The following is a 12,601-nucleotide window of genomic DNA, read 5'->3' on the forward strand; positions in this document are numbered from 1 at the left end:
CAACACACTGCTTCCTTCATCAAGAAAGCCTTCCTGTGAAGACAGCTGAATTACAAAATGTGATTAGGGTTGATGGTAAAAACCATGGATTATATAAAGGCTAATGCATTGCACTTGAGGTTTTTCTTTTATGTGATAATATAGAAGCTGGTCATAAACAATTATTATTTAATGTTGAGGTTTATGAAACATAGGGGAAAAGTTCTATGATACATTGGAGAATGTTTGAACTATTTTAAATAAACTCTTAAGAGTTTCTGCTGGATAAGAAACCAGTTTGGGTCCAAATTTTTAAAGATTTGTATTGGATAGCCAACCATATTTGTCTAAAATCTTCAGCATGTTAATAATCCTAGTATTTTCAACAAGAAGGAAAACCAACATGTTTTTCAGTAGCAGATGACTGAAAGGACAAAACAAATATTACGAGTTTGGAAGAACAGTTTCCACAGATTGTTATGTCGTGTTTCACAATTTAACACAGTCAATGAAGCAGGTAATGATTTTGACATCTGCAAAAAGTGATTGTCAAATAACAGATGAAATTGATAGAATGTTGGAAATTTTTATTCTCTCTCAAAGAAAGACACATGCCTAGGAAATTCATGGAGCCATAATCCATGCCTTTCACTGATATATGACTTAAACTTAATATAACCTCTAAGAATGTTTTAATCTCCTCCTTGATATCTTTTGCAACCCATTGTTCATTCAATAGCATATTATTTAGTCTCCAGGTGTTAAGAGTAGATTTTATTTTTTAGTTTATCATTAATTTCTAATTTCATTCCATTGTGGCCTGATAAAATGCAGGGTAGTATTCTACCTTTTTGTGTTTACTAAGATTTGCTGTGTGGTATAACATACGGTCTATTTTAGAGAAGGATCCATGGGCTGCTGAGAAGTGTATTCACTCACTGATGGATAATATACTCTATATATGTCGGTTAAGTCTAAGTTATTGATTGTATTATTGAGTTCTATAGTTTCTTTGTTTAGCTTTTGTTTGGAAGATCTATCTAGTGGTGAAAGAGGTGTGTTAAAGTCACCCAGAATTATTGTGTTGTGATCTATTTGACTCTTGAACTTGAGAAGAGTTTGACTAACGAACTTAGATGTTCCGTTGTTTGGGGCATATGTATTTATAACTGTTATGTCTTGTTGATGTATGGTTCCCTTAAGCAGTATGAAATGTCCATCTTTATCCCTTTTGATTAACTTTGGCTTGAAGTCTACTTTATTTGATATAAGGATGGAAACACCTGCTTGCTTACGTAGACCATTCTGTGGGTGTCTTTTCCCATGAGATGAGTCTCTAAACTTAATATAATCTAACAGAGTAAACTGTTAAGACTGATCACTAATAAAGGATTATAAATGAATTTTTTAAATACCATGTCATATACTTCATTTAAAAAAATGTTAAAAATGAATAACTTGGGCTGGGGATGTGGCTCAAGCGGTAGCGCGCTCCCCTGGCATGCACGGGGTGCTGGGTTCGAGCCTCAGCACCACATACAAATAAAATAACAATGTTGTGTCCACTGAAACTAAAAAAATAAATATTAAAAAAAATTTCTCTCTCTCTCTCTTTAAAAAAAATGAATAACTTGAGTTTAAGTTGCTTTAAAATCTCTTTCTATATTCCCATCTATATACTTCTTGAGACTGGCTTTCTTCATTATAATAATATTAAAAGAATATGGAATAGGTTAGATATGCATTATATCCTACAAATAGTGCTATAATGAATTCAACATAGACTAGATAAAATAATAAACATGAAGAAAGCTAGTTGGTCATAATAAAAACTTAAAAAGTAAATATACAAAGTGTTTATAAAATGTGTGTATTCTGGATAGTAAATAAAGAGATTTACTACCTTCTTCATAACTTTTTTGTTTAATTACAATTTGGGATATAATGATAGTAATAGTGATTCTCTATGCTAATTACCTATGTACATACTTTCTATAAATAGTACATATAGTTTTTTACAATTCTCTTTTTCCTATCTTATGTTTGGTCTGTTTACATTTACATAGCGATAGACATATAGACCAAAAAAACAGAAAAGAAGGCTGGGGTTGTAGCTCAGTGGTAGAGCACCTGCCCTGCATGTGTGAGGCACTGGGTTCGATTCTCAGCACCACATAAAAATAAATAAATAAAGATATGGTGTCTATCTACCATCAAATAAATATTAAAAAACACAAACAAAAAAAAAAGAGAAAAGAGAGCCCAGAAATAAACTTAGGCACATATTGTCAAATGACCTGGAACAAGTGTGCCAGAACTACACAATGGGGAAAGAAGAGTCTCTTCAACCAACACTCCTGAGAAAACTAGATACCCAAAGCAAAAGAATGAAACTGGACCCTCATCTTACACCACACACAAAAATCACCTTGAAATGTACTAACTTTCAAAACATTGAGACTTAAAACTAAAACTTCTAGAAAAAAATAGGAGATAATAAGCTTTATCGCACTGGTCTTAACAACGATTTCTTGAATATGGCACCAAAATCACAGGCAACAAAAGCAAAAATAGTGTTCGATTTTTGTTTACTGAAAGGTAATTAAAAATTTTTATAGATGTTTATATTTATTGAATGAATTATAGAAAAGGGGATTGAGTTTTCAATGTCTTTATTGCTATTTATTCTGTAAAATTATTTTTATTGAACTTTTAACAAGTATTAGTATATGATGGCTTTAAACTTACTGGGGTCCTACCACACAAGTTGAAGCCTTATTTACAGCATCCATACAGAAGAAGAGATGGTGCCTTCACCATCTTAAGCTTCCCCAGCATAGTTTTAGGAGTCACCTTTAATTCTAACATTTGTTCTGTTTCCGTAGGGAAATAGGGGAAATCAACAAGGAGGAATTCTGAGTCTGTGGCATTAGCAGGAGTGGGTGATCCCAGAGAAAGCTGTGCACTGTTAAGACTCTGCTGCCACCGTGTGGCCATTTTGTTTATGACCCGTAGGTAGAAGAGCAACCTGAAGCTTTTTTTTGTCTCTCAACCTCAAAGCATTTCCTATTCTGTCTTTCCCATCTAATTACCCAGTAAGCTCTGTGAAATCTAGCAAGGCCTCTGTCTTTCTCTATTTCATGCTTGCTTTTTAAATTCACTCCCTGTTTTCAGGGAATTTATTACTGATAAATGAATGTGGGCAACCAAAGTGTCACCCAAACTGCAACAAAGCAATGAATTATGCAATTAATTAAAGCATATCTGTGTTCAAATAAAAGTTTTTAAATTGTAGCAATAAAATATAAATTATTTTAATCCTTGTCACCCAGAGAGAACATCACTTTAAATGCAGCAATTAGCAAGACACAAGCCATCCTGGATATATTTCCAATTACGTTGCCAGAATGTAGATTAATAATTTATGGAGTGGTAAAACTGAGTAAAGGTCTTTTAAAATGTAATGTTTGGAGAGCTTGGCCTTCATAAATCTTCATTATAATCACATAGTAGTTTTACATTGATAATATACATTACACCTCATCTGAACAAAGATGAAACATGTCTGGTTAACAAAAGAAGAGAGAAGAATGGAGTCTGTTTCAGAAGCTAGAGGCTTTTTGCCAAGCTCTTCCTTCTCTGTAGGTATCTTCTTAGTAGTAAGAATTATGAAGAGGATCCAAGCCAAAGCCCATGTTTCCTTGTGACATGAAAACAATCCACTTTAAGTCATTCTGTGCAACCTATATGGAACTTTGCAAAGTCAATCTTCCTTGGAGACTTCCCACATACATCAGAAAACTATCTTTGAAAAATGTTGGCACTATGCCAGATACAGTAGCACTCACTAATAATCCCAATGATGTGGGAAGCTGAAACAGGAAGATTCCAAATCCAAGGCCAGCTTGGAAAAGTTAGCAAGACTCTGTCTCAAAATTTTTAAAAATTAAAAGGGCTGGGGATATAGCTCAGTGGTAAAGTGCCCTGGATTCAATTCAATACCCAGCATCAAAGAAAAGAAAGAAAGAAAAAGAAAAATGTTGGCACTATACAAAAAAATCAATTCAAAATGGATCAAAGACTTACATATAAGACCCCAAATTGTGAAAATACTAGAAGAAAACAGAGAAATGCTTCAGGAAATTGATCTGGGAAAATAATTTTTGGATATGACCCCAAATGCACAAGCAACAAAAGCAAAAGTTGACAAATGGGATTACATCAAACTAAAAAGCTTTTACACAGCATAGAAAAGAATTAACAGAGTGAAGAGACAGCCTACAGAAGAGGAGAAAACATCTGAAAATTATTCATTCAATTAGGGAGTAACATTCAGAATATGTGAGGAACTCAACAGCAAAAAATAATCCAATTAAAAATGGATTATTAAATGATCTGAGTCAACTTTGCTTAAAAGAAGATATACAAATGGCCAACAAGTACATGCAAAAATGTTCACTATCACTGATCATCAGGGAAATGCAAATCAAAACCACAACGAACCTCAATTTGTCTCACCCTAGATAGATTGGCTGTTACCAAAAAGACAAAAAATACAAATGTCGGCAAGGATGCAGAGAAAAGGGACTCTCCTGCACTGCTGATGGGAATGTAAATTAGTACAGACATTATCGAAAACAACATGGAGGTTCCTCAAAAAATTAGAACTAGAACTCCCAGATGACTGAGCTATTTCATTATTTTCAAAGGAAATGGAATAAGCATGTCATAGAAACAGCATTCACACATTTACTGCTATTCACAATCACCAAGATATGGGATCAACTTAGGTGTCCATCATGGATAAAGGAAAAAAGAAAATGTGGTATATTTACATAATATAATAATATTCAGCCTTCAAAAAGAACCAAATCCTGTCATCTATAGCAAAATGGATGGCACAGTCCCATCACTTATTTTCAAGTGAAATAAGTCAGGCATAGAAAGAAAAAAATCATACATTCTCAGATGTCGAAGCCTAAAAAGTTTATCTCGTAGAAGTAGAGAGTAAAAATGGTTACCAAAGTGTGTGGAGAATGGAGGACACTGACAGAATCATTAACAGCCACAGGACAGGGTGCAATTGGAAAGGGGAACAAGAGTTGACAACGACTACTAAAGCTTTTCAGAAGACAGGATTTTGAATGTTCCCAGCCCAAAGGAATAAAAATGTTTAAAGTGATGTTTAGGCCAGTTACCTTTATCGGATCATTACACAGTGTATACGAGTATGGAAATTATCAGAGTTGACCTCCATAAATATGTACAATTATCATGTGGCAATTAAAATTTTTTAATTTTTTTAAATGTTGGCTACTTGAGTTGCCTATCCCTAAAATCATCCTAAAATTGTACTGGTTGATGTCCTAATGGATAGAGCCTCATTTTTCCTTTTTCTTTAGGTTTAACTTGCTTATTGGATCATGCACTAGGCTTCTAACCCACCATTGAAAGTGCACAGGACACATGAATGATGGCCCAGGGCTGCTTTCTTTTTCTCCCCTCCCTGGAGCCTGTTAGATAGCAAAAACATTGTTACGGAACTATCAGAACAACTTTTTATAAGTAAGACTTTTTAAATATTTTACAATGACGTATCATTTATTAGGGCTAAAATTAAAGATAAGCTATGAGGATCAACTTTCAGTTTTATATTTTCAAGTTCATTCAATTAGGAAATGCTACGAAATGGAGGCAACAATGGGAACAAGGACATGATCCATGGCAAAGGAGGGGATGGCATGAGATGCAATGGAGCAGGCACCAAAGAAAACCTGGGGAAAACAGAACTAAAACTCAACTCCCTGGGGAGCCCACGAGCTCCCCTGATACCCTCAGAAAGCACAGAGGTCAAGTAAAATATCTAGCCTAGAAGAAGCCACTTGGGCAAAAGAGGACATTTGCAATAATAGGCACTGCAAGAAGGCAGAATGTGCCTTCTGGGTGCTAACTATCCCTCAGGAGTTGTTTTTAGAGTACAGATGCTCATGGACTTCTGGTAGTTAACTAATGGACATGACATACATGACCACCACCACCACTCACTCATTCAAGTAGCCCCAGAAGAGCAATGAGAGAGCACATTGAATCATGACTATCAATATGTCTAGCGTCTAGAAAACAGTGAGTGGTGGAAGGGAGGAGGGAGAAACAGTGGAGAAGGGCAGTGGTTCCTCCATCGCCATGGGGGAAGGGCTACATCTGATCTGGGAGCAAAGCTTGTCTTACAAGGAAGAGAACTATGTACATACCAATAGTAGGAGTCTCCCTGGGAATTTCACACAGGAAAGAAACTGCTAACACATAATAACTTAGGTTTGCACAAACTGAAGAGCTCCTCCTCCTTCCGGGACTGTGGACCTCTTAGTTCAAAGTGTCACCCTTCCCCGGAAGTCAAGCCAAGCCTCCCAAGAAGAGGCCTTGGCACCTTCGCAAGAAACAGAATCTGCAAATCTTGTCCATACCCCATGCCAGCCACCCAGTGAAGCCAGGAGGAAGGTGCTGAGCAGGGAACCTCAGACTCGATTCGTTCAAGGAGAAAAACCCTAACAAGTTCACGGAAATAGTCAAACATCATCTTTTTATTCAGACTGGAATATGCAGTCATGTATATTTTCATCTTTGGAACAGGTGGTTTAATATGCAAATAAAGTAATAAGTGTCAGAACCGTATCCTAGCAGTAGCTACTTTGCAAACGTTACCATGGCACCAATTCAACAGTGTTCTTAGAGGCAGCCACACCTCAGCAAGGTCTTTTTAACTTGGGACAGCAAAGTTCAAATGAACTATTAGACACAAACTGCAAAAGAGTCCTGAACTGAGTTAGGAGGGGAATCTTTACAGCACGATTGCCCTCCACAGCTACTAGAAACGACATGGAACTTTAAGGAGAGAAAAAGAAAATGGACCATCTCCCATAACCCCTGGAATGTGATCCAAGCCTGGAGACAAAATGATGGTAATTATAACTGCTAACATTTGTTTTTAGCTGCTAACAGATTGTGCCCAGATTGCGAAGGGCAAACTTCGTTCTCCAATTACTCTTGTGCGAACTGTGCTTTGACAGTACTCACTAAATCCTAGCTGGGTGAAAGGAGAGCAGACTGTCCTCGCGGGTGGTTCATTTATGTTAAACTAAGAAAGGGCTGTCCTCCCATGGCCCCAGTCCAGGGTCCCAGTCCAGGGCCACTCACAGTTGGATGTGAGAGAGCATCCTCCAGCAGAATGGGCTCTAACAGGTCTCTAGTTCTCACTGCCAGCTGATCTGCTCCACAGAGGGTGACAGGCACTTCCCAAGCACAGACAAAGCAGAAGGTGAAGGACTCAGGAGGAGGGATGCAGGCTGCCAGGGGAAGGCACCTGGCTTGTGAACTGGTCAAGGGTCGCTAAGGTAGGCCCTGGGCTACAACAAAGCACATCCCCTCCTGGTTAGGGGAGAATGAAAGGACAGACATCAAAGGTTAACAATAAAGATAGTCTGTGATCAATGACTAGTGAAATAAGGAGCTCTTAAAATTCTTTAAGAGCTCAAACGGACAGGAATTCTTTTCTGCTTACTCTGAAAAGGGTGATTAAAGGTAGAGCTGGGGGGTGGGGGACACTAGAAAAAGTAAAGACTTCATCATCAGGGAACCATGGTTGGTTGACACTGAAAAGCCCTCACAAGAAAGAGAGTCCCCCTCTTATATATCAAAGCCACTGCTCAGAACGATCTCACTAAAATAGTATCATGTATCTTATGGCTAAAATAGAAAAAAAAAAAGTGAGAGGTAAGGAAAGGATTGTTCAGAAAAGCAATCAGGAATTTCCATTTTGCTGCCTTTATCTTCAAACACAAAAACTTTTGCTTTCCTAAAGGGTAATTATGAGACCATATATAGAGTTAATTTCACACGTACACCAGCTTAAAATACAATAATTAAGCAGAAAAGGGCCTCTTGGCATGGTTTCCAAAACATTTTAGCCAAGTCAATCTGCAAATTTTCTATGGGTGGGTTGGATTTGTAATCTCAGTGGCAACCTGCACAATGGGTGTGCCACCCAGCGGCTCACCACATTGAGGGCACAATATTCAAAAAAGTGAGAGCTTGATTTCATCAAGTTTTGATAACCAGAGAGATGCAGTCTGATGAGCAAGGCTGAAAGGAGATCAAGAGATCAAGAGAGAAAACAACACTCAGGAATTAGTATTAGGTTCCAAAAGATGGGCCCACATCAGGGATTAGATCCAGTTTGCTGGAGGAAAACCTCTTACAAAGGCCAGGAAGCCTCAAGGGCAGGAATTCAGTTGCGTCAGGAAAATACAGCATTAAGGAGGAAATGGAAACACATGCCCAACCCTGTGGACTAAGCTGACATGGCAGAAGTTGGGAGAAATCTGCAATCTGGTGGATACATGCTACCAGAGCTACTGTAGGGATATTAGCCATAGGATACCAGTGACAGGAATGAAGCCATATTTCACCCACAGCTGGATCAAGTCTCTTAAAATATTTTCTTCCCAGGACCGGATTAACAGAGGAATTCTGTAGCTCTCAGCCTTTCAAATACAAGCTGCATCAAATACAGCAATGACAGAGCTTATCTAGGCTGAAGAAAACACAATTGATCAAAGTGCTTTCATGTGGAAAGCCATAATAAATATTTGAAATGTGTTCAATTAGATTTTGAAAAGTGAAAAATATATTTTGTTGCAATGGTCAGTTTTACCTCATTTGTGTTTTCTGCCTTATTTGTTTTGCTATCTGGGCAAAGTTAAATGTAAACAATGAAATTATAAACAAAAAAATATAGAGTTTTTTTTAATATTTGTTTTTTAGTTGTAGGTGGACACAATATATTTATTTCATTTTTATGTGGTGCTAAGGATTGAACCAAGTGCCTCACCTGTGCTAGGCAAGCACTCTACACTGAGCCACAGCCCTGGAGAATATTTAATTGTGCTCTGATGAGGAAGGGTTTTCTAAATACAACAGGAAGAAATAAATTGAAAGAGAAGATTGGACAACATAAAAATGTAAAATTTGGTCCAATTTAAAATATCAGCATAATTAAAGGCTCTATAAACCAGGTAAAATATTTTCCAAAAAAATGAGATAATATTTGTGATGCATAAAGAACTTTGGCAAATCAATAAGAAAAACTTTGAAAAAAATAGGTAAACAATCAAGAATGTTTCATAGAAGAATAAACACTATAGACCAATAAGCATATGAAATATTTCAACCTCACTAGGAATAGAAAAGGTATATATTATAACATCAGGAAGACACCAATATCACTTCTTAGATTGGCAAATGAGGTAATAAACATCAATGCGAAAGAATCTGATAAGATTAGTATAATTTCCTAGGATAATTATCAAAGTTTGACCTAATACTAAGACTTCATAGTAATCTACATTAAGAATCAGAGTTATAAACAATTTATAAAAATATTCATCAGTCATTTATAATAATTAAAAGAGGCAAGAAACTGAATATTATAATTATATCATAAAATTCTAATTGGCCATGAATGGTGTATTTCAAAGAATGGGGAAATGCTATGACACAATATAAACTGAAAAAGCAGGGTATAAAACATAACTTTAGTACTGAGGATGTAGCTTGGTTTTAGAGCGCTTCCCTAGCATATGTGAGGCCCTGGGTTCAGTCCTCAGCATATACATGTATCTGGTGGGAATAGACCTGTTATCAGTGATTGCAATACAAACTGATAGGTTTTTTCTCCTTGTACATCAGTATTTAAAAAAAAAAAAAAACTACATTATAATGCTAGGTAGCTGTTTGGAAACAAGGGAAAAAACCATTCCTTTCAGATCTTAACATTTAAGGTTTAATATCCCAGAAACTATTGATTTGAAATATTATAAACAACCCATGTTTGCTTTCCATAAGAGTTATTTTCCTCTAACAAGTCCCACCCACCATAAATAAGACTCTCAAATGCCAGTGGATGAGTGTCCATGACCCAAAGAATCATGATCAGCAATTCCTTTTTTTGCTTTTTTTCTTTTTATTAGTGAATTATAATTACACAAAATGGTGGGATTTGTTCTTACAAATTCATACATGCACACAATATAACAGCATTATTGGTCAGTTTCATTCTCCAGTATAAGTAAGAATTTTTTTTTCAGGGGTGGGGATTGAACCCAGGGCCTGCCCATGCTAGGTGAGTATGCTACCACTGAGCCACATCTCCTACAGGTGGCAATTATACAAGAAGTCACTACCATTAGCAAAACCTACCCTATGGTCCATTTCTTAAAAGAATAATACCTCCATATTATGCTAATGGTTTTAAGAAATAGCTCATTTCAAATGCAAGCACACTCAAAACCTCTGCACATATGTTAGACACTATTATATGCAGAGAAGCAACAAAGGAAGAAATCATGAACAAAATGTATAACCCATGCTTATTTCTTTGGATTTCCATAAATGGAAATCTTCTGGATAACCTGGGGCTCGTAGCATTGTTATATGTCAGGCACATAGTGAGGCATTTTCTATGTATTCTACTACTCAAATCCTAAGACAACCTTATGTACTATTGTTGTCTTCACTTTGAAGACAAGGAAGCTGTGGCTCTCAGATATTAAATAACTTACCAAAAACCACTAGGCTGGTAAGTGTCTGAGCCCAGATTTGGAACAAGGCAATCTGTTTCTAGAACTTGGCTGTTAAACGCATTTGCTCTATTTAGTCAGAATCTTTGCGACAGGTAAAGTTGTATTCTGCATTTCTCTTTTGCCTCCTCCCTACCCTCCTAGAACCTCAATAAAGAAAAACAAACCCTAACCTTTTTAATCCATTCATATATGTCACTATCTTTTAGAGTCAAAGATGCTACTATAGTTATTCTGCTACTTCCTTCAATGAAAGCCGTAGGGCTTAATAAATTAATGCATGACCTTCAGTTTTTCCTGCGATGGTTTTATACATAGTTTCTCTTCCCTATTTAGGTTTGCAGCTAGAAGACAATAAAACTAGCAATGGAACCACTATATGAGGAATACCTAGCACATGGTGGAACAATAGTCAAACCTTATTACTGGCTAAACTTCTCTCTAGATTGCACCAACTGTCCTTACCATATTCGGACAGGTGAGGAAGCAAGAGTCCCCTACACAGAATTTCATCAGATTTTTGGATTCCCTTATGGGCCAACATATCCTCAAACAAAACACCTCATATTTTATGAACTCAAAAATTCTTCTGGTAGCCTGGTGCAAAAGGGCCATGCCAGCAACTGCACTGGGAATGATACCCACCCAGAATCAATGCTGTTTGAGACAAATGGTTATCTTGACTCCGCTGTGCACAACAACAGCAGCATTAGGCACATCATCCTGTATTCCAACAACTCCCCTTGTAATGAAGCCAAACACTGCTGCATCAGCAAAATGTATAATTTCCTGATGACGCACCCAGACGTCACTCTTAGTATTTACTTTTCTCAGCTCTATCATACTGAGCACGAATTTCCTGCCTCGACGTGGAACCGTGAGGCTCTTCGGAGCCTGGCCAGCTTATGGCCCCAGGTCACTCTGAGCCCAATAAGTGGTGGGATCTGGCACTCTCTTCTCGACAACTTTGTCAGTGGTGTCTCGGGACCCGCTGTTTTCCAGCCCATTTTAACCAGGAGAGCCCTGGCTGACCGGCACAATGCTTATGAAATCAACACCATAACAGGAGTGAAACCTTACTTCACAGATGCTCTTCCCCAGAAAAAAGAGAATCAGAACTACCCCTTAAACCATGTCCTCTCTGTACAGTCTTTCCAAGGGACAAGTAGACAACCACAGTCCAGCGTGACTCCAGACCTCAGGAATCCTATTGTCTTTGTGCTGGTCCCTTATAGAGACCTACCACCAATCCATGTGGGTCAAAACCCTCACAAACCCAGGAATGTGGTAAGGCACTTAAATATTGCCTCAAATGTCACTCCAGGAAAACAAAGACCTCAGAAAGACCAAGGGAGATAATGGAAATCAGAATGGTTTGCAAGGAGCAAAGAGGTAGAGGAAAAGAAGAAGAAGAAGAAGAAGAAAGAACAAAAATAAAATCTACATGTTATGAATGCATGAAGCCAAGTGCCAGGAGACTTACTAGCTGGGCAACAAAAATCTGAAAATCTCTCTCTCAGATCTGATCAAAGATGAGGATTAACTGATGCATAAGAGCAAAAACTGAATTATATACCATATCAACTATTTTAAAACCATACTTTTTCTAACATAATCTAAAATATTTCCATAAAACAACATGATCTCTCTCCTTTATTTTGAATGTGATAATAATAAAATGGAACCATTAATACCTTGCTAATATTTTGGTAAAGATTAGGAATATTGTTAGTCTACCCAATCATCTTTCCAATAAAAAGAAAACATGGACTAAACAGCTTCTTAAATTGGTTTCAGCATAAAAATTTACTATAAAATTATAAAACAGCCTGAAGTTACTGATGTTAAGTGCTATCTCAAAGAGTAAACTAGTAACATTCCATTAATTGTTAATTATGGATGGAAGATTTTAGGCAGCCTACCTTTTCCAGAGTATTTCAAAATTACATAGAGTTATAAAAATTGAAACGTAGCCACCTACTCAGTGG

At 37.1% G+C, this 12,601-nt stretch overlaps 1 protein-coding gene across 1 annotated transcript; it reads left to right on the forward strand.

The window, feature by feature from the left end:
* The first annotated feature begins 10,979 nt into the window (after positions 1–10,979).
* Apobec4 (apolipoprotein B mRNA editing enzyme catalytic polypeptide like 4) lies at positions 10,980–12,050 on the forward strand. Its single transcript, XM_026392849.2, is given in 3 exon segments — positions 10,980–11,915; positions 11,917–11,974; positions 11,977–12,050. Coding segments are annotated over 3 exon segments (1,068 nt in total).
* Positions 12,051–12,601: the final 551 nt, after the last annotated feature.

This window comes from Urocitellus parryii, chromosome 9 (genome assembly GCF_045843805.1).
Source record: "Urocitellus parryii isolate mUroPar1 chromosome 9, mUroPar1.hap1, whole genome shotgun sequence".
Lineage (NCBI taxonomy): Eukaryota > Metazoa > Chordata > Mammalia > Rodentia > Sciuridae > Urocitellus > Urocitellus parryii.